This window comes from Strongylocentrotus purpuratus, unplaced genomic scaffold, assembly GCF_000002235.5.
Source record: "Strongylocentrotus purpuratus isolate Spur 01 unplaced genomic scaffold, Spur_5.0 spur5_scaffold_7, whole genome shotgun sequence".
Classification (NCBI taxonomy): domain Eukaryota; kingdom Metazoa; phylum Echinodermata; class Echinoidea; order Camarodonta; family Strongylocentrotidae; genus Strongylocentrotus; species Strongylocentrotus purpuratus.
In genome coordinates this window covers 27,294,542-27,321,101 of record NW_022145613.1, presented here as the reverse complement: position 1 = coordinate 27,321,101, position 26,560 = coordinate 27,294,542, and the positions used below count along the sequence as shown (strand labels likewise).

At 38.0% G+C, this 26,560-nt stretch overlaps 2 protein-coding genes across 4 annotated transcripts in view; one reads left to right on the top strand and one right to left on the bottom strand.

Moving 5' to 3' along the window:
* Positions 1 to 86: 86 nt before the first annotated feature.
* On the top strand, positions 87 to 13,758 carry LOC586502 (pyrroline-5-carboxylate reductase 3). 2 transcript variants are annotated; one of them, XM_030974398.1, is made up of 6 exons: positions 87 to 347; positions 7,851 to 7,915; positions 9,001 to 9,174; positions 10,746 to 10,958; positions 12,248 to 12,340; positions 12,999 to 13,758. In XM_030974398.1, exons 1-6 carry the CDS (start codon positions 266 to 268, stop codon positions 13,179 to 13,181), a joined length of 810 nt encoding a protein of 269 aa, XP_030830258.1. In that variant the 5' UTR covers positions 87 to 265; the 3' UTR covers positions 13,182 to 13,758. The 2 variants fall into 2 exon arrangements, with proteins under 2 accessions (XP_030830258.1, XP_030830259.1); XM_030974399.1 differs by lacking the exon at positions 87 to 347 and adding an exon at positions 5,163 to 5,355.
* Positions 13,759 to 22,488: 8,730 nt separating this feature from the next.
* The window catches only part of LOC586924, a 36,714-nt gene continuing 32,642 nt past the window's right edge, over positions 22,489 to 26,560 (bottom strand). For both annotated transcript variants that reach the window (XM_011665289.2, XM_011665290.2), the window contains exons 10-11: positions 25,884 to 26,000; positions 22,489 to 25,301 (exon numbers count right to left, since the gene is read on the bottom strand). In XM_011665289.2, coding sequence (XP_011663591.2) covers positions 24,060 to 25,301; positions 25,884 to 26,000 — 1,359 coding nt within the window. In that variant the 3' untranslated portion in view covers positions 22,489 to 24,059. The remainder of the gene's footprint in view (positions 25,302 to 25,883; positions 26,001 to 26,560) is intronic.

The following is a 26,560-nucleotide window of genomic DNA, read 5'->3' as shown; positions in this document are numbered from 1 at the left end:
GGGGCGCTAGACGGATCAAGAAAAGAGTTTGCATTTATTTTCGACACACCCCTTATACCTGTGATGGCCCTGTACACCAAATCTAGCTAGCTGCATCACGGGTCATCGGAGGCGCGCTGGCCTGGATGCATGAATGATATTGGGCCTCGATCACTTGCGCTAGCTAGAGGAGCGGCACGTGTAACCCATACACACAGACACGACGTCGGACAGCAGACAGACATCATTCATACATATCTACTAGCTTCTGACAAACTTTTCTGCCATGGCTTTAGCAAATCTCAAGATAGGCTTCATCGGGGCTGGATCGATGGCGCAGGGAATGATTGATGGATGGATTCGTGCCAGTGAGTATTCGGTATTCTAGTTCATCAGATTTCTCAAAAAACAAACGAAAATGGGTCTCTGGCTCCGGGTCTGCCCCTGTGCAGTGCATGTGCACAGTGTGCAGAGCCCGCAGGTCGCATAGGAAAACGATTCAAACAGTGGGTGGGTTGGGTCACATTTTTTCCGAAATGAAAAGAGGTGGTAGTCTAGTCTAATGACAATTTTGACTTAGATCTAGGTCTACAATGTTTTTTTGACTCTTCTGAAGTTCTCGGCATCCGTCCAACCACTTGAAATAATAATTTGAAGAAGTCTTTTAAATGAATGATGGGGGGAAATAAAAGTAGGGAGGCCAATGCCCAAATCTAACTTTTTAATTACTAATTTGTTTATACTAAAACTAAGATTAAAAGAAAGCATTTACTTTCACTAAGAAAATCCACCCATCTGCCGACTCCAGAAGTTCCATCAAATAGGAGATATCCAGCTAGTTCCTATGAGCTTCCTTCTACGCCTTTCCGTACGTAAGAGCCTTGAAACAATTATATTTCATGTCGCAGAGTTACGTTCATAATTAGACAGGCCCGAGGGACAAAGTTCATGATGAAGTTTAAAACTTCGCGCGAAAGTGCAATCACTCAACAGCGGCTAGCCTTGAATCGGTCGCACACGTACCTTCTTCTTCTTAGTTGATCCCTCCACCGACACAGGCAAGCCCCGATGCAGGCTGAAGTCCAGCCATCAATGTCCCGATCAATGTGCGAACGATTACATCTTCTACTACTACGAGCCGAAGACGATGGTTCAAAAATGATGAATAGATTTCAAAATTGGCAGGAAAGAAATATTTATAATTCATTGATATTTACCTTAGATGTGTATTCCAATAATTTGATTTCCTCATGAGTATTCCTTATTATCAACGATCGAGAAGTTACGAGGTCCAATTAACATCCATCTTGCAGCGAACACAATCATAGCGCACATCCATGCATGCAACGTACGTGTACTAATATTTCTCTCACTCTCTCTCTCTCTCTCTCTCCCTTTCGCTATACGTAACATACACACTCACTAACCATGTATCATACAACACACACCTTCAAATCATGGCTTTCATTTCAATTCTCAATTGGAGTATAGACTGCTCACGTAGACTTTTTTTTTTACTGAAATATCTTTTTTAAACACTTCTCATACATTACTGCACGACACTCGTATCTAGTGCTGTGAAAATAAGGTACTAGGGTCTATAAATAAGACTACGCTTTGCGCACGATCTGACCGGAGCTCAGATTATGTCGCAATACCCTTTATTTTTGGCGCGAACAATGACGTCACTGTTCACTGTTTTCCTTCTCATTTTGAGATGGATGTACCTATAGGGCTCAAAACAACGCAAGATTGACAGAAACATCGTACTCTATCTACTTTCGAATGTTCAGTTTGTAAAAATCTGTATTTAAAAAGATATAATCTTTTTTCTTTATATTTTCTAGTTGTTAGAAGTGGCAATTGTGAACATCTGAAATGTTGATCTCTATCAAAAGTTCTTTACTCAAAACGGATCCCATATTTTTAGGGTCTACCTTCTGCCAATGAGAAGGTTTTTAGTGAGCAAACCTCTACGCCCTCTAGGATTTTCTTAGTCGGTGGTGCGAGTGCGTCAAGGTCGTCTGCAACCACAATTATTGGATTAAAAAACGTCAAAATCTGCAAGATCGTCAACAAATGGTGAAAGACTGTTACAGATCCGTGATTATAGGTATGTTGTGAAATGTATAATTGTATTTTTATGCCTCCGCCACCGAAGGTGGTGCCGGAGGCATCATGTTTTCGGGTTGTCCGTCCGTACGTCCGTACGTCCGTCCGTACGTCCGTACGTCCGTCCGTACGTCCGTCCGTCCGTCCCGTTTGACCGTTATCACAATATCTCAAGAACCATTTTAGATTTAAACTTAAGACTCGGGAATAGTATTTATCACCATAAGAAGACGATCTGATTAGATTTTGGAGTACGTAGGTCAAAGGTCACAGGTCACAGAGGTCAACTTATGAAATTCCTTGTATTGAGTTTGTTAGCGCGATATCTCAAGAACCATTTGAGATTTAAACTTCAAACTTAAAGATAGTATGTATCACCATAGGAAGACGATCTGATTAGATTTTGGAGCACGTATGTCAAAGGTCAAGGGTCACAGAGGTCAACTTATGAAATTCCATACATTGAGATTGTTATCATGATATCTCAAGAACCACTGGAGATTTAAACTTCAAACTTAGTGATAGTGTGTATCACTATAGGAAAACAATCTGATTACATTTTGGAGCACGTAGGTCAAAGGTCAAGGGTCATAGAGGTCAACTTATGAAATTCCATACATTGAGATTGTTATCATGATATCTCAAGAACCACTGGAGATGTAAAAACTTCAAACTTAAGGATAGTATGTATCACCATAGGAAGACGATCTGATTAGATTTTGGAGCACGTAGGTCAAAGGTCAAGGGTCACAGAGGTCAACTTATGAAATTCCATACATTGAGATTGTTATCATAATATCTCAAGAACCACTGGAGATTTAAACTTCAAACTTAATGATAGTGTGTATCACCATAGGAAGACAATCTGATTAGATTTTGGAGCACGTAGGTCAAAGGTCAAAGGCCACAGCGCACATTATGAATGCAAAAACAGCTTGTGATCGCGTTATCTCAAGAACCGATTGATGGATTCATGCCAAAATTAGGTCATGTTTGTTACTTGCAGAGCCAATGAACTGAGTAGATTCTTGGTTCATAAGGTCAAAGGTCAAAGGTCATGGGCCCATTATGTATGCAAAAATAGCTTGTGAAGGCATTCTCATTAGAACTGACAGATGGATTACTATTTAACTCAGAACATCTTGCAGAGCCAATGAACTGAGTAGATTTTATGGTCATGAGGTCAAAGATCAAAGGGTCATATATGTATATGAGAAATTGCTTGTAATCACAATATTCTGAGAACCTGTCAATGGATTACCATTGAACGTGAATTCAATTTTTTTTTTCTGTTTTGGTTTGTAAAATTGCTCTATAACGGAGGCATCATTTTCGACTGCGCGCAGTCGAATTCCATCTAGTCTTTTCTTATTTTCTTCAATTTTTATTTTTACATCATTTTTTTCCCTTTGCTAATTTTTTGAAGTGGGCGACGAGCGCACAAATCGTAGGTGTAGAAGCCTTACGCCCGGGCATTGGCCTCCCTAATAAAAGGTGATTCTTCGTCCGTCCTAACCCAATCATCGATCATTCCAATTCCATGTTGTATCGCTGATTTAACATGACGAAGAGGAAGTATCCGCGGTTGCGGTGCAGCAAATATTCTATAGAGAGCACCGTTCGCTCAAATATTTGCTGCGCCCCTACCGCGCATTTGCTAATGCGTGTTTTCGCGTGTTTTTTTTATTTTTGAAGTTTTAAAAAAGGATGAAATTACACAAGTTTGTGTTCGCTTGTTCTACTCTTTACACAATTAACAATGGATGAGAAATCGTTGAGAGGGACAGCGAACAGTTGCTGTGATATCATTTTGTGATGTAGGAATTCTAAGTCCTGAAATTTCATGCGCTCTTTTATCTCACCACCTGGTCAACAGTTGCAGATTAGTGCATTACTTTTCTACGGCTTGGAGCATGGGGTCAAAGGAGAGCGGCTTGATTCCAGTCTTTCTCTCAGCCTTTTCACACACAGCTAAAATGCATCGTATCTAGAGATAGATAGATCTAGAGATAGTATCTAGTATAAACGTGTATAACTCAACAGTTTTAAAACACCTTTAAAGAAAATTTTCCCTGTGTGAACATCGTTTATACGATGTTCGGAAAGTCGCGATTCATACGCCCCTAAAAGCAGGCTGCAGATACGAAGTTCGTATCTAGAGAGCTTGACATTTTGTGTGTGAAAGGTTATTTGTGTTTAAACGTGTTTCAGACATGTTTAAACTGGATGGAGCGTGCGCTTTGATTGATATGACATGACCTTCAATGCGCAATGGCACTACTGCGAATTTGACGAGCAGTAGTTAATCACAAAACGATTAACGAATTTTAGCTGTGTGTGAAAAGGCTGTCTATCACGTCCCTGGTTTACTTTGGGCGCGTTCATGCTTGATTTTGAAGGCAGAATGAGCGATTTGTAACGCTCATCGTAAACGCTCATCGTAATCGCAGTTCCACGGTGCACTGTTCATGCTCACTTCTCCAGGCAATTCTCCTTGGGTGGCCTTCAGCTGGATTCGCAAACCTGTGTGCGCATGCTACGTAGACCCACTAGAGGTCAGTGCGTTGACCCCATTTAAACGCGTTTACAAATTGTAAACGCATCTTTTTGTGAGTTTACGATCGGCGATCGTGATCACCGTTTTTCGGTGATTCTACAAAAGTGAGCATGAACGCAATCGTGTTTTAAACTAAACGCGTAACAGATGCCTGATTCTGGCCGTCAAAATCAAGCATGAACGCGCCCTTTAGCTTTCCTCTCTGTTATGCCTCAGCGCACTCCTGACCTACATTCATTCTCTCATGTCTGTATACATGCTAGCTCTTGGCTTCTATTGTTCTGTCCCTATTCATTCATCCTCATGCACATTACCTGTCATAGCACCACACACACACACTCTCTTCCTATCTCATAGCTATTCAACCCAGCACACTATAGGCACATGGCAATCTATCTTTCACAAGCTTTTCTATTGGTTACCTACTTCTTGTCCAATCTTGTGATTGGCTATTATTTTTTCATGGATTGCAGGTCAGCCATCTTGGCAGCCATTTTATAGATGTATTAAAATATAGCAGTGCAGCTCAAGTCATCAAACGTGTAAGACCAGTTTTGTCTTGTGTGGGTCCTTACAACATGTTGAATCAATGATACAACATGGATGAATCGAGTTAGGACAAGGAATCACCTGTCTTCCCATCAAAAACTTCTTTAAATTATAATGTCAAGTGGTTGGACAGATGCCCAGAGGAGTCGAAAAACATTGTAAGTCAAAATTGTAATTTGTACCTCTTTACATTAAAAAAAAATGAGATCCGACCAGCTGTTTTCCTATCGTTTTCCTATGCAGTCTCTGCGTGTGTGCTATTTTACACTACACTCCAAAGCTGGGGTACAATATTTGTCAGGTGTGGGAAGGGGTGATAAGGAACACACTTGAGGTTTTGTTTACCTGCCTCTTCATGCAGGGGTATGGGTGCCAATTAAGGCTAGGTGATATCATAATCATATTACATATTGTCACCTAGCCCTTCAGAATAACCCCCCCCCCCCCCCCCCCGATCATACTGTAACAGTTATATTTTGTAGCATTCACTATGAATATGACAGACAAAGAAAGCGGACAAAATATACAGTTCCTCAGGTAGACAAAGGAACATCCCTTCACTGCTATTATGTAAAAAGGTGAAAATGCATGTGACACCTGTTCTACACATTTTTAGCAGTGAAGGGATGTTCCTTTGTCTACCTGAGGAACTGTATATTTTGTCCGCTTTCTTTGTCAGTCATATTCATAGTGATTTACAATTTGCTTTCCAGTTGATGGTTTTACATTTTGCTTTCCATACTCAATGATTTGCATCTCATTTACATTTCAGCTCATGACCTCTATTCCCGTCTCCACCTTCACACATCGCTCTCATTGACATTGCCACACCTTGTTTCTTCCATTCCACTTCCAACCACCTCAGTCACATACCAACATTTCCATTCCATTTCCAGTTCACATGGTTCTATTGTTTAGTCCTCATTAATATTCAGAACACCTCATGATCACCCTTCCATACTGTGTATTGGTTCTTCCCTAATCTAGTTGTATATTTCCGATTGGTTCTCTATTTAGGATGTCACTCATTGACATTGCCACAGCTTGTTTCTTCAATAGACCATTTTCGTAATGTAACCAAATTAAATGCACAAGTCTTTGTGAAGTGCCTCAATACAAATTATTTCATTCACCTGATAATAGTAATTCAATAGTCGGAATGCAAACTGCATACATCGAGTGTTGCTAGGTAGGTCGGTCAAGCCATAATGTTTGTCCAACCTGGCAACAACTAATGTATGCAGTTTGTATTATGTCTATTGAAATACCGGTACTACCGTATGATACTAATCAGGTGAATGAAATAATTTGTATTGAGGCACTTCACAAAGACTTATGCATTAAATTTGGTTACATTACGAAAATGGCCTATTCAATTCCACCTCAAATGGTTTTATTGTTTAGTCCTCATTTATATTCAGAACACCTCATGGTCAACCTTCCATACTGTCTTTTGGTTCTTCCTTCTCCCTGGGTTCTTCCATTATCTTTTACTATTCCATTTTGATGTTTTTGATTGGTTCTTTTTTTAGGATGTCACTCATTGCCATTGCCACACCCTGTTTCTTCCATTCCATGTCCACCCAACTCTCATGCTACCATTTTCATTACATCTCCACTTCACATGGTTCTATTGTTTAGTCCTCATTAATATTCAGAACACCTCATGTTCATCCTTCCATACTGTCAATTGGTACTTGATTTTGATCTGTTAAAATCAAGTTTCTTCTAGTATTAAAGATGAAGTTGAGTTCTGGTCATGCGATTGCATTGTGAAAGAAACGGTGTGGAACCGACCAGTAAAGGTTGATCATCTAGCATATAAGAAATTGTGTGTATTGCAAGGTTCTGGAATCATCAAAATGATAAGAAATTTGGCCAAGTCTTGGTAAAGTTACAAACACTTGCACAGAAAGATGTATATGGGACTACACGAACACGTGGCGTAAAAATCCGGCCCCCGATTTTTACGATGTTACATGCATATTTAGAATATGAAGGCATTTGAAGAGCCATGCTTTTCAGGGAACATGTCTTAACTGATGTTCTTCCACACTTGCATAATAAGAATGAGTAACGCTCACAAATTATTTTTCACCTCTTCCCAGAACTCAACCTTCTCTTTAAAGTCAGTGCAACTCGGGATGTGATTGAATCCAGACTTCATTTATAGTTGTCTTACAAGTTTAATTAGACTAAGCTGTGTATTTTGGGAGTGCAAGAGTCAAGAGTTGACTGTAAGTTGATATTAGCACAAATATATTAGAGCAAAGTCTGAGAGCAGAGAATGTTTCAGTTTACAATACTAACAGAGTAACAGGGTCATGACAGTAGAGTGTACAGGTTATGAATTTTGAGAATTTACTCCATAGAATTTTCATTTCAATACAGACAGTCTTCACTGGAGACTATAAATGGGCTTAAATTAGGAAAACCTAGAATGCCAAGACTTTAAGTAAACTTAAAGTAGTATCTAGATCTATGATAATACTAGATCTAGATCCATTCAAATTAAAACTTGAAAGAGGCTGATGTATCCTGAAGAAGAACATAAAGGAGAAGAATGTACGTCATTATCAGACGGACAAAAGTCAGTTAATCAATTTATTTTGTATTTAATGAGGAATTTTTTTTCTTGTATTATTCATTTCAGATGTTGTGAAGCCCAGCCAGATGATGGCCAGTGCACCAACTGACAGGAACCTCTCCAAACTGAGGGTGAGAATCTAAAGGGCATACATAATCAAGGGGCGATGATACCCCCCCCCCCTCCCCCCTCCCCCTCGCATGCGAAAAAGGGCAAAAGCCAGAAAAAAAGGCAGAAGTAATTGGCTGCAGACAAGTAGTTGTGAGAAAAGTGTGTGTGGGGGGAGGAGGACCATGTATTAGGACCATGTATTAGGGGCAGTGATCGACACTCTAGTTCTTCCTCAAAAGCTCAAATTCACTACAATCAAGAATATAGTGAGGAATTTCCATGCACAAACTAAATCTGTCCAGTTTATCTCCTTTTGAATGAAGGCCAGAGTCAAAAATAAAATGCTCTGATATGACCTGCCTGCTCTAAAACTATCCATAAACCTAACCTTAAAATGCAATCCAACACTTGAAATAACTTCATTTGTATGGAAGCAGAAAATATCAAACGGAATGCCGAAAGTTTGAAATGAATTTGGCCAATAGTAAGGGAGTGACAATTGTTTGAAATATGACTGAGATCACTATATCCATGCTAATCTCAAATTTGTCAAAAATGTATGACTCAAGAGGGTCTATTCTCTTCAGAGGACCTGTGATAATATTTTGAGTAGTGCGCCAAGGGAGAAGGCACTTAGAGGAAAAAACAGAAATTAATGATTTTTTTTTTTGTAGACAACAAAGTTTTCCGGGACTACGTCACAAATCCACTGAACAAACTGCCCATTTGAGAATCCCATAGACTTAGTGATCTCATATGTCAAACATTCATAACTTTCTCATTATTTGTCCGATTTATTTTAAATTTTCGCCATTCTTTTTCTCTGATTTTACTGCTCCTATACAAATGAACTTATTGAAAGGTTGATATCAAGTTCCCAAATCTCAACTGACAAATTTGTGGAACATACTTGTACTGCAGAATACCACCACCAGTGCCATGCATTTATATGTATCCCTACATTCACCCTTACTCTAACCCTAATCCTAATCCTAATCATAACTTTTCCCCCAGACCGAACCCTAACCCTAACCCTAACCCTAACCCTACTTTATGGGGTATTTTTTACATCAAATTTGTTCTTCTTCTTGAATCTCTCCTCCAGGCAAAGGGCCTCTCCACGACACACGACAATGCTGAGGTGGTCAGGTCTTGTTCTGTCGTTGTGATAGCCTGCAAGCCATATCAATGCAAGGACGTTCTACCCGCTTTACCTTTTGGTCCACAGCATCTCGTTCTCTCGGTCGTAGCCGGCCTGAGGTGCCCCATGCATGAAGCCGTGAGTGGAATAAAAAAGGAATTAACAATATCTTTTCAAGAGACATGTAATTGTCTGTGGATGTAAAATAAATGTTCTGTTTATGTTTTAATGTTCTTGGGATGTTTTGCATATACTTTGAAAATGCTGTGTGTTTGCTGGGAAACTGTTGATTTATAAGTGAATCCTCTCATTCCACTAATGTAACGGTTCCTGGAGGCAGAGGGTTAACGTAAGACGAGACAAGAACTGCCCAAGGCACCTGCGAGTTATCTGGACCCCATTTCATGAAATTTCTTACCAATATCAAGTTCTAATAACTATTACAAGCTACTGAAATAGTGGCATTTGATTGGTTGTGAGCTAAATTTGCATAGAAGTTTAGCAATTGTTATCGAAAAACAAGTTTTATGAAACAAGCCCCCGATTCTCAAATTTTACAACTGTTTGTAGTTCTTTACTTGGTGCCTTGAGATTTGAAAAAGGTAACTGCAATTCCTTTAATGGGAAGGAGTGTACAAAAATGTATTGTCCAATCACTTTCATGATAATGTAAGGGTTTTAATTTTACTGATCCAGATGGTTACTTGTTTATTTTACTTTAGCTTTCCACTCTGTTATGCTTCAGCGCACTTCTGACCTACATTCATTCTCTCATGTCTGCTAGCTCTTGGCTTCTATGGCTCTGTTCCCATTCATTCATCCTCATGTACATTACCTGCCATAGCACCACACACACACACACACACACACACACACTCTTCCTATCTCTTGGCTATTCAACCCAGCACACTATAGGTACATGGCACTCTATCTTTCCTTAGGCTAAATTCTATTGGTTGCTTACTTTATGTCCAATCTTGTGATTGGGTGTTATTGTTTCATGGACTGCATGTCAGCCATCTTGGCAGCCATCTTGGCAGCCATTTTGTAGATGGTTTAAAATATAGTAGTGCCAGCTCAAGTCATCAAACATGTAAGAATGGTTTTGTCTTGTGTGGGTCCTTACAATAAGAAAAGCAAGGTTTGACATGTTTTCCTGTGTGATGGTTTTGAAGAATAGTCCAAACTACTATATCAACCTACAATGCCTTGTTATGGCTGTTGATTATGTTTTTTCTGTTTCTCTCCCCCCCCCCCCCCCCCCCCCCCTGCCCCATTCTGAACATGTCGTACTGCTACAGATTTAGCCTCATTGAATCAATGGATATTCACTCCACTTCCTAGGAATTTTTATAGTGGAAAAAATAGATGCAGGTTTGATGTTTTGTGGAACATTCTAAGTATACTAAATTCATTGCTAACAACTATTGTATGCTTCCTAGTGACTGGGGTCAATCCTCCTATTTCGCCATTTTTTTGTTAGAGCTTCTTTTCATCGTCATGTCATAAAATTAATGCCTTTTCTTTTGTTTATGAACTCTCTCTCTCTCTTTCTCTCTCTTTTTTTCCCTCTCTCTCTCTCTCTCTCTCTCTCTCTCTCTCTCTTTCTCTCTCTTTCTCTTTCTCTCTTTCTCTCTTTCTTTCTCTCTTTCTCTCCATCTTTCTCTCCCTCTCTCTCTCTCTCTCTCTCTCTCTTCAATCCACCTCAGTTCCTGACTCCAGGTACACGGTTTGTGCGCACCATGCCCAACGTGGCAATCGCTGTCTGCGAAGGCAACATATCAGGGGTCAGAGGCGCCCATGCCACCGATGAAGATATGGTGGTTGTGGGTAAACTGATGAATCCTATATCTAACTACGAGGTGATGTCCGACCCACAGCTTGATATCATGTCTTCAACGGCTGGCACAGGAGTGGCCTGGGTAAGAAAACAAAAATAGGGCCAGTGTGCTTTTGGCTTTGATGTTTAAAGATGAAGTCGAGTTCTGGTCATGCGATGCATTGTGAAAGAAACGTTTTGTAATCTATCAGAAAAGGTTGTTCATCTAGCATATACGTATTGGTGTGTACTGCAAGGTTTTGTAATCATCAAAATGATAAGAAATTTGGCCCAGTCTTGGTATAGTTACGAGCACTGTACAAAGAAAGATGTTTATAGGATTACACAAAAATGTGGCATAAAAATCTGTCCCAATTTTCATGATGTTACATGCCATATTTAGAATATTAAGGCATTTGAAGAGCCATGCTTTTCACAGAACATTTTTTATATGATGTTCTTCCACACTTGCATATTACAATGATAACGCTCATAAATAATTGTTCACCTCTTCCCAGAACTCGACCTTCCCTTTAACACCTGTGATTTAATCAATGGATTGTAGAGGTGTCCTGGTGGAGTAGTTTAAACACTTGACTGAAAACGTGAAGGTTTGGGGCTGTGTTCTTTGGCAAGACATTTATCTACATTTGCCACTCGCCACCCATGATTCAAATGGGTACCTGATAGGAAGTGGGTATTAATGTGGTTGGATTGGATTGTCATGTGTGCGTTTGTAAAATGGCGCCTGCCTGTAATACTCCCCAGGGAGCAGAGAGTGTGCACTATCGTGTGCAGATTAGCAATTGAATCCAATGACTGTAGTTATAATAAATATAATGTAAAACACTTTACAACTACAACTATTAATATTATCAAAGTTGCAAAAGATTTTAATATTTTTAGAGATTTGGCCAAGGAGGATCTCCTTGTTTATCAAGCTAACATTTGAATTTTGTGCTAAAGCTGTTTTCTGTGACATGTGCTCCTTGCTCCCCGGTCAGTTTTCTACACAAACCAACCTCCCACCTACAACCACAGAGCATACACTCAACCCCACCTTAACCCTAAACCAAGTACTAGACCTCGCCCTAACCCTACCCTAAACCTAACCTAACCTAAATCCCAGTGACAAACCTATCCCTAACCCTATCTATATTCAGGTATCCTGGACTCTTTACAAACTTTTTATTTAGTGTCTGGATTAAAATTTATGAAGTGTATGTGCAACAAGCCCTGAGCACGAAATTAAGACAAGATTAATATTTAATCACAACATCCCCTGCCTTCAATTCCTGTTGGAGATTTCATATCATGTTAGCAATTAAATACACCAATTACAAGTCTTTCGGAATAAACATCAATGTTTCATAACTTCCTTTCTTTCCCTAGGCCGCCATGGTGATGGAAGCTCTTGCTGATGGAGCTGTCAATATGGGGCTCCCTCGCTCTATGGCCATGAAAGCAGCTGCTATCACACTAGTGGTGAGTAAAGTGAAATTGAAGTGGTTCTCTTTAGAGGTATAGACCAGTTCTGGTCATGCGTTTGCCTTGTGAAAGAAACGATGTTGATCATCTAGCATATAAGTATTGGTGTGTACTGCAAGGTTCTGGAATCATCAAACTGATAAGAAATTTGATCCAGTCATGGTGAAGTTACAAGCACTGTACACAGAAAGATTTATATGGGACTACGCGATATCTATCCAGGCCGGATAGATATGATAATTTACCAAATATATCAATTAGTAGGCGGTTTCCCGGCAAAATTTGTATCCCCACGTATTAGTCAAAACATATTCTTTCACATGATTGGTAATAAGAGCTTCCATTTCATTTTTTGAGAGGGGGGGGGAGGGGTGTTTCCAAAACTGGTCTATGCCACTCCAGCAAAGCATAGAGACTCAATGCTAATGTGTATTGACCTCTAGCACTGCATACTTGCTGTGATGCAGGTATTATTAGGTCTATACACAATATTGCATAGACTGCACACAATAAGACCAATTGGGCTGATCGGCAACTTTGACACTAGACTTACAATTTGAATTTTTTAATTCTTTTTAACAGCCAGGATAGTGATGCTCCTATGTGTGGTCTATACCTTGAAATAAACAATGAAATTGTTTCTCTGTTCACACAGGGTACTGGCAAGCTGTACCTGGAGACGGGCAAGCACCCTGGAGAAATCAAGGACTCTGTGTGCTCACCCGGCGGATCAACCATCAGGGGTGTGCACGCATTAGAGAAGAGCGGCGTGAGGGCAGCCATGATGAATGCAGTCGAGGCAGCCCACACACATGTCCTCTCCATGTCTAAGATGTGAAGGGGTGTCACTCCTATCGCCACAGCGGGCATCTCGTCGGCATGTAAGAGTCATGAAGAGTGGTATTGATTACATGAGGTGGTTCTCCATTAATTTGATCAGAAATGGGAATCTTGATTTGTTTTGAAGGTACTATTTTTTATCATATTGATTTACTTGGCATGAAATCTTTTCATCGTATAAAGGAAATACTGTCTCCAAGAAAAGAAGGAAGTGAAACTTTTTTTTAAGGTGAACGGTTCAAGGTGCGTATCTGCATCTATGATCATGCCAATTTTCAGGGGAATACTTTTTATGTGCTTTTCCACAATAGAAAACTAAGGTATAATAAGAAATGACAAAAAAAGGTTTTTACTTCATTAAATGGTAATGATTTTTTTTTTTTTTCCTAAAAAGAAGTTGAGCATTAAGTTTAAGCATTATTCCATCAAGGTTCGACTGTATAGGATATAGATATATTTGTTTAAAGATTACTTGGAGGTCATTTATGAATGTATATCGATTCAAACAGTTTAGATTTCATGCTACATGACTGGCTGATTATGTGTCCTTACAATGAATGATACACCCACATTCATTACCCTTGTGCTTGGTGAAATTCATTTAGTTAAAATAATGTTATTACAATCTCATATTCGAGCATGCGATGTACCACGTACATGTAGCTGGATGAGCTGGGTGTCCTAAGGTCGTTAAGATTGAGACAAACTTTTGAGCTTTCGTCTGTCAAGTGAGTACTCAGTATGTCTGAGTTTGATGTAATAGCCTCCAAAGGGCGTTAACTCATTTCATGAGCGCAAACACAATTTTGAGTAAACCGTGTTTAAAGTTTTCAGACTATGTTTTGAGCCATATTTCACAAAGTTATCGTGAAAGGTTTCACTCAATTTTCACACATTCAGATTCAGATTTATTTTATTAGTCCATTGGGAAATTCAGTTGTTGGCATTACTTAAAGCACATGAACAATATACAATAGAAAATAATATACACAAATAATACACAGTAGCAAACATACAATGACATATTCATATGAAAAGATTATGATGTCTTTTACCTTATACTTTAGAATAACTTGAGAATATTTTATAATAAAATATGCTCGCATTTGAGCATGGAGAAATCCCAGTTTGTTGCAGATCAGGTGTGAATTGGGATTTAAAAGCGGGGTCAGTGTTACATCGCCTATTTACATTGCTCTGTCATCATTGAGATGTTTAGGTCCTGGGGAGATGGATTTTCTATAGTAATGGGAATCAATAACTGGAAGTTTGTATGAGCTGTTTGACCTTGTCTACGATAAAATCCTGTGTCTTGTTGCCGAGAGAGTTCCTTTGGTGCAAGCTGCCAAAGATTCTTTGTTTTCCTGTTTTTCCAGTGAGGACAATATGTCGTTTTTCATTTTGTCATTTGACAAAATCCACAATATCTGTATCCTGACACATTTCTTTTCTTTTTTGACTTTTTTGAAGAGTTTTTTCATTGTGTCGTTGGTGTAATTAGATGACAGGGAATGACGGGTAACAAATGTTGTTGCCCTCCCTGGTCTGCCATCGCGTGCACAGCGACCTACCTCCTGCCAGTAGGCGAGTGGGTTGGGGCTTACACCCAATGTATTACTCGTTCAATATCCTGAATATTGATGCCTATCCCAAAATGTCCTATCAATTGTTAGGCACCAAAGCAGCTCAATCCTTACATATTTTTTATTTCTTTTTTTAACATTTTTGATGCACTTTTTCATAATCTCTTCTGTGTTTTATTAGCCAAGTGAGTGTCCCATCGCAAATGTTGTTGCCCTCCCTGGTCTGCCATCGCGTCCACAGTGACCTACCTCCTGCCAGAAGGCGAGTGGGTTTGGGCTCTCGACCCAATGTTTAACCCTTTCAATATCTGGGATATTGATTCCCATCCCAAAGGCTACAGTACTGATTAAGCATCTCAAAACAGCATCAGGCTGTCTAAAATCAGACAAAATCCTCTGCTGTTCATCCCTCGACAGTTTGCCAGGGTAGATACCAAGACAGCAGTGGGTAGGTGATGGCTGTTGCACGTCTTGGTACAGGAAACCTGTCAGTTTGGCTCGCATATATACAAAAATTTCCCCACAGGTACTTAAACTTCTGTGTAATACAAATGACAAATAATGAATGCATTGTTAATAATGATAATAAGCAATTCTGTAGCGCCGCCTATCTAGAAATTCTATTCCGAGGTGCACTAATTATTACCCGGCTTTAGCGTAGCTGCCATTACAGGGAGGACAATAAGTCTTTGTTCATTTTGTCGATGGACAAAATCCACAATATCTGTATCCTGACACATTTATTTTCTTTTTTGACTTTTTTGATGTTTTTTCATTGTGTTGACGGTGTTTTTCGATGCTAAAGAATGGCTCGTAACAAATGTTGTTGCCCTCCCTGGTCTGCCATCGCATCCACAGCGACCTACCTATTGCCAGTAGGCGAGTGGGTTTGGGCTTGCACCCCAATGGATAACCCTCTCAATATCTGGGATATTGATTCCCATACCAAATGCCACAGTACTGATTAAGCATCTCAAAACAGCATCAGGCTTTTTGAAATCCGTTAAAATCCTCTGCTGTTCCTCCCTTGACAGCTTCCCATGGTAGATACCAAGACGGCAGTTGGTAGCTGATGCCTCCTGTACGTCCTGATGTAGAGTATCTTTTAGTTTGGCTCTCATGTAGACAAAAATGTTTCCACAGACAGCTTCCCATGGTAGATACCAAGACGGCAGTTGGTAGCTGATGCCTCCTGTACGTCCTGATATAGGGCATCTTTTAGTTTTGCTCTAATGTAGACGAAAATGTAATGATGTAGTGTTGTTCATTCAAAATAACTTTTTATAATTTGTGAGTCCCCATTTGTTTTTACATCCTACTTCCAAAAATATTCCTGTGCAGTTGCTTGTTAGACATGCTCACAAGGTTTCAAGGTTTTTTCCACATAATATAACATATTCAAATGAATATGCAATATATACAAATTCAATAACATCATATTAACCAAAGATACAACAAATGCTTATACAATTGTTCAAATAAATCATTTGAGATTGGCACAGTGGGGAAACATAGTGGAGGAGTCTATTAAAAAAGCAGGGCTTGTATTTTATAGACCCTTTGAGAATAACAAAAGTTACAAGTGCTTTGTAATAATAGAAAATATATGTATAAAAATGCTTAGGTAATCCTACACCCTCCTCCCCCCCCCCCCCCCTCCCCTACGCTACAAAACAAAAAGGTTGTCTTTAACATTGGTGTATACACAGAATTTTTACAAGACATTAAAATAGCTCCACCATGAAGAAAAATGGTGTGTTGTGTTGTCTTATGTCTAGTATGGTATATTGTGGATACACCTAGATTGATTTCACAGTACAAAGCTTTCAACACATGTGCACTATAGGCTTATCACAATGTCCTTATTCTTTTTATCAATTGTCAGGCGCCAAAGCAGCTCAATCCTTACATTTTTTTATTATAAAAACAAAATTTTGATGCACTATTTCATACTCTCTTCTGTGTTTTTTAATTGTCCCATCACATGGATGTCACTTCTGCAACTACAGAAATATTTGCAAAATAAATGGCTGGCAGTGCTGTTTACATGGTGAATGTTCTTCCAGTGAGGATATGTCCTCATTCATTTTGTCAATTTATTTTTATCTTTTTTTACATAATAGTTCAGCAACAACACTCGAACATAGCATAAACATTTACAAAATGCACACTGGCAGGAATTAGATGGCTGGCAGTGCTGGTGATAGTTCAGTGGGGACAGTATGTCCTTATTCATTTTGTCAATCGACAGAAGCCAAAGTAGCTCAATCCTTACACATTTCTTCTTTTCCCTTATTTACACTTTGAATGCACTTTTTCATACTCTCTCCTATGTTTTTTAGCCGAGTGAGTGTCACATCGAAGCGCGTACGTGGAATCTTAAGGGTGATAACGTCCTGAGTGGATTGCCCAAACTAGGCATAGGCCTAAAGACACAAGCGCACTTACGACGAATCTCAGTGAAGCACTAGATAACGCCCTTATGCTTTCCATGAATGTCGCAAAAAAACAGTTATCGTTATGTTTTTGATGCACATGTTGATGAATTATAATAATGTAGTAGTAGTAGAATGGTTTTATTAGAACAACTGCGAAATGGTAGCCCGAGAGCTAAATTACATTGCAAGTTTTACAAGCTCAGTTTTAAACATCATTTCAACAAAACTTAGATATAGATAAATATGAATAGTACACAGTACAATAGATCACAACTTATTACATATTCCATACTTGCAAACAAATTGATGATACAAATAGAATAGATTCGTCATTATTATTTTAGTAATTATTGTTAAGTGAGGAGTATTCATATTTTAAGTAGAAATTGAGGCTGATTAATTGAGTTTATGACAAGTAAATACTGAAGATTTGTTTGATTTCAAACCATAATGCAATAGTATATATAATAATACGAAAAGGGAAGAAAAAATCTATAAAATGACATGTAAAAAGGTTTAGGTTTTAGTTTTTTTTTTAAAAGTCAACCAGGAACACAACTTTTGTAAACGTCCTTATGCTTCTCAATAAATGATATATTGTCATTTCTGTTAGGGTGCTAAATAGGATAATGCAGTCTACACTGACTTTATGTGATATGTTTGACTTCTTAATTAATACTGCATGACATAATGGAGTTGTATTTATTTTTCATAACAGTTTTATTCCTTTATCCCTTATTACTGTGAGAGAAATTTATATGACTGATTTTTAAAAAAAAGATGTGTGTGCGAATCATATATATGTTTATGATGGTATTGTCTGAAAGACATTTTAGTGTGTTTTACTTTTTGTTTCCTTTCTATAAGGTTTCAAAATGTTGAGTCCTTATTTTAAGTAATACAGTGTCTTCCAGAAGAAACAAAATAATGACACCCTAAATCCCTTTTAAATAAAAATATTACAAAAAAAATAAAGTGTTATTAGCATTGTGTTGTTGTTTTTGTCACAATTGGTTGTTGTAGCGTGGTCAAAGGAGTTAAACGGATTGAACAATTAATTAGTGTTTCAAATCCTCTAGATTAATGTGATATTAGTAAATTATGAATTCTTGCTTTGTATGTTTAAAGAATCTGTGGATTTATAGTATGATGAATGTACATTTTAAGCATGATTCTTTCTAACGTACATGTAGGCCTTTGTGATTTGTTTAGCACTTTATTTTGGTGGGGATTATTTTGTAAACTTTAAAGACCGTCAATACTACTGAGCTAGAAGGGATAAGACCACACAGCGAGGTCACAGACAGGTGGCTATCGCATTAACTCAGCTCTCAACTAACATAAAAAATAGAGGATCACGGGGGACCAACAGGCACCAATTGGGGAAGTTTTCTGTATAGAGGGAGCAAGTAGCTACAAGTAGGACAGTGGGGCTTTAAGGCTGCTTGCTTTAATGAACCTCGCTATGTGGACCAAGTTAGATTTATCTTTGAATATGTTTTGAAGCGTCATTTGGTTGGTCGTATACTCAAGTGTAGTTGTCAAGTTCTTCAATTATTCTCTTAGTTTTTGCAATCTAATAAGAAGTGGCTTACATCGGCATAGTGTGCTGTTATTGCCATCTCTGTCATTTTGACACAAATTATTTCTTACAAACAGACATTTGTTGAGCTAGACTAATTTTTTCCACCTCCACTTGCCCTTTAATGTTTTGTTTTTCGTGCTGTTGTGTTCGTTTATTTTGTTTCCCCCCAAGATGGTGTACAAGCATCATGTGTGAAGAATGCTCTACCTCTCTTCTGTAATTCATCGCATGAGAATATTTAACAGCACAACAATTTTTGAATGAAATAAAGAAATATAGAAAAGGAATTGTCATCTAGGACTTCTTTATTTGTATCTGAACAGACAGTTTGAAAGAGTAGCATGTGATATCCAAATTATATAATATTTGGGTGGGGTGAAAGAGAAAATGAGAGTGCAATGGGGTTGGTGGGAGGGGGAGGGGTGGCTGCAAGAGTTTTCATATGTGTTTTTGAAAAGGTGTAGTAGACAATATGACCAATAAAGTAAGTACACATGTATTATGTTAAAAACTGTCAATTTTGACTGTTAACCCAAATGACAGACGAGGCTATATCAATATTTTGTGGATCAAACGATACTTGATTAAAAACTTGTTTAGGTGCGTACCCAACTATCTCTCTGCTATCTCTCCTCGTACCTTTTTCCAATCTTTCTTTCCCTCTCTCACTATCCTCTCTCTCTCTCTCTCTCTCACACACACACACATACCCTCCTAACAAATCTTGTCTTGCACGAAACATTTCAAAATAATTCTTCGATGACCATCAGATGAACATGCAAGTAAAAGCATTCTGGAGAGAGACACAAACACAAAATACTCTATAACATCGTCAAATTTATATTCTATGAAATTAGGATTTTTAAATTTTATTCAACATTCATATCAGTTGTTGCTTAATATACAACATCATAATAACGACTGAAAAATAACATATCGTCTCATAAATACATTTTACATACATTTCAATTTTTCACAAGAACAAGCTGCATGAAAAGAGGGCACAAGGACTATCAAAATGAAGAATAAAAAAGCATTATCATAATCCTTGAATTATTCTTATTTAAAATCTACATACCTAAAACTATTCAAACTATACTTTTATGTTTATATGAAAACAAATATACATGTATATTCCCATTAAAGCCAGAGCTCAAAGAGAGTACAAATTTTGCAGCTTTTTTGATAAATATAGTTTGTCTAGTAAACTAAAGTCTATTGCAGATTCTTAACGTATTGGGCCCTTATTCAAAATGAAGTATCGGTACATGTATGGTCTGTGAAAAAAATAAATCTCTGCAGTTTTACATTATTCAATTAAGGGAGGCATTTAAGGATAATAAAGCAATGATGGCACAGAAAAACCTGAATGATGTTGCAGTGGAATTAAACATTCATTATTAATGATGGTATTCTTATATATGATGCTTGCAAAATACTAACATTTTTATATATTTAAGTATTGATTATATGTATATGGGTTTGAAAGCCAATATAATCTGTTTGGAACCAGAAGGGCGTTAAAGCTGTGTAAAACTTATTTGAGTTAATACCCTTCCGACTCCAAATAGAAAGCTTTTGCAGCTAAGAGCCTTATGCCGATCATGAATTGTTGAATAGCAATGAGACACAAAATATCTATTTCTCTATTTGTAACTTACTTACTTGTGCCCCTTTTCTATGCAGCAGGTATCATTTAAATTGTAACATTCATACAGAGACCATTGTCTTTCCAAGGCAGTCGTAGCAAGTCAAACCTTAACGTTTTATTCAGTTCCCTCTTTCCAGAAACGTCATAAGGACACGATTACCCTACATATTTGTGCGTTATCAAACTGTCAGTTATGGAGATAGTGATATTGGGATATTCTGCAATTGTTGCAGAAGTGGTAGAGCAATAATTGATTTTGCTTAAATTTTCAGGCATAACTTTATACAAGGAATGATGGCTAGAAAAGAATTAATTCTGCTGTGACATGAACATTTGGACCGACTTGTTTCTTCAAAGAAAACATTTTATATAACATCGCATGAGCTAATAGGTGGAAGTACAGGTTTGACATCCAAAACAACCAATGCGAAAATGTGCAATTTTGATTGCTTTATCATGATGTAGGATACACAGAGAAGTTTGTAGATTTAAACAGATCATACCTCGAGCGAATAAAAGATGTTCCATTTCTTCCGATAAAATTGCAAAATTTCATAATTCAATAATCATTGGTATAAACAAGAGCTGGCAGCTTTTAATGTTGGAATTTCAGATTCAATGCATGAACACATTTTAAAAAAAGATATCATGGGTAAAATATTTACTGCCGTTTCCAAAAAATCATTTGCAAGCCTATGCTCCTACTTTGCAGACCTCTAATACTAGAAAAGAACAAAATGAATTGGGGCCCCAAAAATGCACATTACTCTTTGTATGCGTAGTCTCTATCAAGTGGCATTATACACAAGTAATATCTCCCCTTCCCCACTCCCATCCCTTTCTAACTGACCTTTGACCTTTATCAATACACTTTCACTTTGCTTCCTTCAACACACACACACACACAAATACAAACACACACGTCCATATCATGTGATGGATTGATGGACTAATATAGGCACATTAAAAAAACATAGTATAAGTAGGATTGACATTTATAATAACCAAACACTTTACCTTTTTTTTTAGTCTTTTGTTTCACAAAAAAGCTCATTCGAGCAGTGAAAGACTTGCACACTGTGTATAGTGGGCACTCCATAATCAAGGCAATTTGCATTAAGACTAGGACCTAGTAACATCAAATAACACCAAAGATAAATTAAAATTCACAACAAAATTTGAAAAAGGAGAAGCCGTAATACAATGTAATTTAATTTAATTGTTCTACAGGTTAAAGACCAGTTGAATCTAGCAAGTTGGCATTGATAGGGGCAGTGTTCTGAACGTGTTAATTTTTTTGAAATTTTGTGTACAAGGGTTTCAAAAAGTTTAAGTTTTTTTTACATGTCATCACATTTAGGAGCAAATACATTGCTTCTTTTAATTGCAAATTACAACTGAATTTGCTTTAAAAAAAGGTCCTCATTTCATGCACAAATACAAATTCAAAACATGTGATATTACGCTAGGCTTCATTGACCATTTATGCCAAATCTGAGGAAATGGGAACAAAATAATCATATTTGGCTAGATATTGCCTTACAATTCAACCAGTGTCTTAAAAAGGCAGTTAAGCAAGATTACGCTGTACACACTAAAATACCACAAAAATATACACATTACAGCAGGTGTTACAAATAAAAACCCTGAATTTCAACAAATACTACAGATATATCTCTTTCTAAAATATTTGAGGGAACAAAAAAAAAAAAAATTTTTGGTGGACCTTGCTTCCTCCTATTTTCAAATCAACATCTGAATAGATTATTCTGATGGGGAAAAAAGATTCAAGATATATAGTGCAAAGTTAGGATACCCCTAAAACAAAAACGTAACGCAAGACATTTTCGTGACTATACAACAACCAAATACAAATGTGTAGTAATGAAATAGAATGCTCTAACTAACCATTACGTAACATCATACACTGCAGTGCTGCTCAATAATATGCCTGCATCATCATCATTGAGAACTATCAACAAGTGTAAATGGGATCCTTGTTATCTAAAGGATTATTGTTATGTTTTTTTAGTACCTTTTGTACCCTCTTTCTTTCTTTTTTCTTTTTTCTTTTTACAAAATATATTCATAGTTCCTTACTAACCTGATGACCATTTTGTCTTCTTTTTATTCCAACATGTCCATGTAAGTGGTAAATTGTCAACAAATCTGAATAAGCAAACAAGTATACCACATTAAATATCATGGATTAGGAATAAGCAAAATGAAAATAACATCCCTGTCATATTTTTGATCATGTTTTGAATCAACACCAAAGGAAGAGCAAATTTTTGATAAACTATTGATTTCAAGAATATATTAATTTTTCATAGTCATCTGCCATATTGTTTTATATTTACATCATAAAACATATACCACTCGTTTCCTTTCATCGTATACCTGAATATCTGATATAGATTATACAACTTTACATAATATTCCTGACATTACAACAACCCAAAGCTGATATAAAACATATCTCTCTCAAATACGACGACTTTTACTTTCTCTGTTTCATCCACTTTTCAAAGCAAATTGCAAAATCAATGATCCAAAAGATAGAAGTAGCAAATATGACAGAATAGTATGATTTTCTAAACATTATTCGAAAACATTCATAATTTCAATGATGTTCCTCTCTCTCCTAAAGAAAAACATAAAATGGAGGAAAAAGATAACCCCTTGATAAAAGCAATACAACACATACAAACATGTGTATCATGTGTAAATATTCAAGATAAAAGTTATGTATTTCCTTCCCTCCATCGAGAGATCATACTATAGTCTATTCAAGTTCAACGAATCAAAATAAATGTTAATTGGGTCTGCACTTGCAACAGAAACACTGCTTAAAACACGCAGACAATTTCAATCATTCAAAAGAATGCAGTTGGTGCAAATAATCCCAACAAATCAATTACATTTTTATCTTATGCCATGACAGCAAAAAAATGTTTAACTGAGATACAATGTATCTACAGCATTTTGTTGCATTTTAACAGCCAATCGACTTTCTATTAGTTGCACCACCAAAATAAAATCATTTCCCCTTTTCTACATCAACATGTAGGAAGAGAGAAGCCGACGGCACGGAGAGGCAACGGTATATATCGACATGAAAATGTAAATATTCAAGCATTTTCCAGACAAGACGAATATCAAATGGCACTTTGAACTTCAAAAGCCTGCTCAAATCAGCTTTGCACAGAAATAAACACTTGTGTATATCTAGTACAAATGTGAGCATTTTGGGGCTTACGAGAGCAGAGCATGTGTGAGCCTGGACATCACTTTAAAAGCCCCTAAGGTTCTTCAGTAAAGAGTGGAAACAAAACATTTAGAGTCATTATGCATAATTCACTATGTTGTGCAAGATATAGTGTTGTATGTGCGGGGATAAGAGATAGACAATTTACAATATAAGACAAAAATTGCTTTCATTACATGAAAGTAAAATAAACATATATAATATGTGAAAAATTTGAAAATGCATAAATGTCATGAAGAAAATCAATTGATGTCTTTACAAGGACAACACACATTCCACAAGAGATTAACGTACATTGTAGGTGTTGAAACATACATAAAAAAAGACTGAAAAAACTTCTGGCGACAATCATCATAATTCTTCTTCCCGTACAGGAAAACTGGGAGGATCGACGGACTGAAAGACATCAAGTTTTTCTCTTTCTCCTCCTGCTATTTGTTCCTGTCCGAACGAACCAAGGTGCGGTCTTTGCAAAGCATGCTGGGAGGTCAGAGTTGAACTATTGTTGTTTGCATTCAGAATGCTTTCACAGTCTCCTTCCTCCTCGCTGCCTAACACGAACCCTGACATTTCCACCTCGTTCGTATCTCTGCACAACGAGCTGGTGTCCAGGAGCGGCTCCCGTTTCAGGAGAATGTCTGTTGGCGTGGAAACGGCACTACCGGTGGAATTTGAGGCATAGTCACTGCTGTATTCCATCTGGGAGGACATGAGGAGATCGGCTTTGGTCTCGAGATCCTTCTCGCTCTTTCGCGTCACAATCAACTTGAGTTTCTCGTTCTTTCTCTCCACAATCCCTCCCTTCTTGGATTCTCCATCCTGGATGTCTCCCATCCCGCTATCTTCCCGATCTTTATCCACCTCGTCGTCTCCTATATCAGGAATCGTCATGGTAACATTGCTTTCTCCTGATACAGGTTCAGTTTGGCCCTCAGCGATACGCTCTGCGTCACCGACAACAATATTTGTTGCCATTGCATCCATATTTGCCACCATCTGCCCTCCCCTTGTTGCAGGACTCCCATCACCTGGCGAGCTTTGTCCACCCTCGCCTTCATTGGCCACAACGGTGCTCTCGCTATCATCGGTCACATCTCCCGCTTCCTTGCTGTCGTCACTCCCGCTGCTCCCGCTTTCATCACTCTGAACAGTGCCCTCTACTTGCAGCTTTACGCTCCCCGACTCATCATCTACCACCTTCGAGGATCCCAGGCTTAAATCAGCTACAGATACGTCCCCTCCCTCATCACCAGAGGGTTCTCGTATACTTGGCACATCCTCCTGGAAGCATTTGTCCTCCCGCTCTTCACTCTCTCCTCCATCTTCTTGGACTCCATCCTCATCATCACCGAGTTTTTTTCCTTTCATATTTGCAGCACTTTCACCACCATCACCCTCACCATCTCGAACACCGGCCCCCAGCCAGCCATCACCTGGCACGCTATCCTGGGGTATATCCTCTGGGAAGTCGAACGTGTCCTCAACATCCGTTGCCGTGACAACACCTGATGAGAAAGAGGAGGATGCACTCAGGTCCTGGGGTATTGCACTGTGGGCCATCTTCACACTGGCGGCAGCATCCTCGTAATATTGCTGTATGGGAAAGACGAGATAGCACAACATAAAAATCTAGACAGAAAAGACATCAATCTGCTATAATGGACCCTCCACAATTTGACTGCACTGTCTTGTTCTTCAGATGCGCCTACTAGTTAATCCAACCCATGATAGCTATTTGGGTATTTTTAACTATTCAAAATATTTCACTAGATAGGAATGAAAAGAAGAATCCCCATATTAAAATGTGATTACTTGCTCCTGTAAAATCTCTTTTACTGAAATCCCATATTCAGTGACAGCCTTTGCTAAAAAAAAAGGAGATTGCTCCTTCTTTTTTGTATATGAACAAAATTAACACTACTTTGTAGCTGCTTGCGCCCTCTATATAGCCAATAATGCCTAAGTGGTACCTGTTGATCCCCATGGTCCTCTTTTTCTTATGTTAATTGAGAGCTGATTTGATGGATGAGATAACCACCTGTCAATGACCTTGCAGGGAGGTCAAATCCCTCCTGGCCAAACTAGTACAGATAGGCTATAATACCAACTTTGATATTCAGACACCTTACTCAAGATTTCAAATGTCATACAACAAAATGGCGGACTTGTACTCACCATCTTGGCTAGGAGCCTATCTAGACCATCCTGGATCTCCATGGCAGTAGAAGGAGCAGAAAGACCCAGAGAGGTAAACTGGTTGAAGATCTCACGGCTGTGGCGAAGAGGCTTGCTCTGAGCAAGTAGGAAAAACAAATGTACGGTTAGACAAAACTCTGTGGAGAGATGCATCCATGATAGCTTTTTTGTAGCAGTACCATAGAGGTGTTTTTAAATATTACACACTAATAGTGTTATGTAATCAAATTTGATTTTCAGACATTGTGACTGCATATTTATTAAATGGATTGGGTATCTTTGCCTCAGATACTAAACAAAATCCAGTAATTAGCTCATGCTGCAATCACAGTTATAAACCTTAAGGTCAGTCAAGAATCCCATGACTTTTGTAAGCTGATCGCCAATCTTATTATCAAGATATTTATGATTGGACAATCGAAATTTCAAAAACAGTTTTCCCAACGTTTTTTATAACACTACAGTCTATTGGGGGGACTAAGTATGGTAACACCGGTCACTCAAAGATTTCTACTTTTTTGAGGCACTTCATGATCATTTTGAAGCCCAATTTTTTTAGGGCTTCAATATTACACCATATCACAGACAATTTAATTTAACATTGTTAAACGATGCTTTTAAAGGAGAACTAACCCCAAAGAATAAGTTGTTGTATT

Excerpts from the sequence above, each read along its gene's own strand:
- LOC586502 (XM_030974398.1), top strand. The coding sequence starts at position 266 with ATGGCTTTAGCAAATCTCAAGATAGGCTTCATCGGGGCTGGATCGATG. Across the intron at positions 348-7,850 it reads TGATGGATGGATTCGTGCCA|ATGTTGTGAAGCCCAGCCAG; the intron begins GTGAGTATTCGG and ends TATTCATTTCAG. Across the intron at positions 10,959-12,247 it reads CTGGCACAGGAGTGGCCTGG|GCCGCCATGGTGATGGAAGC; the intron begins GTAAGAAAACAA and ends TTCTTTCCCTAG.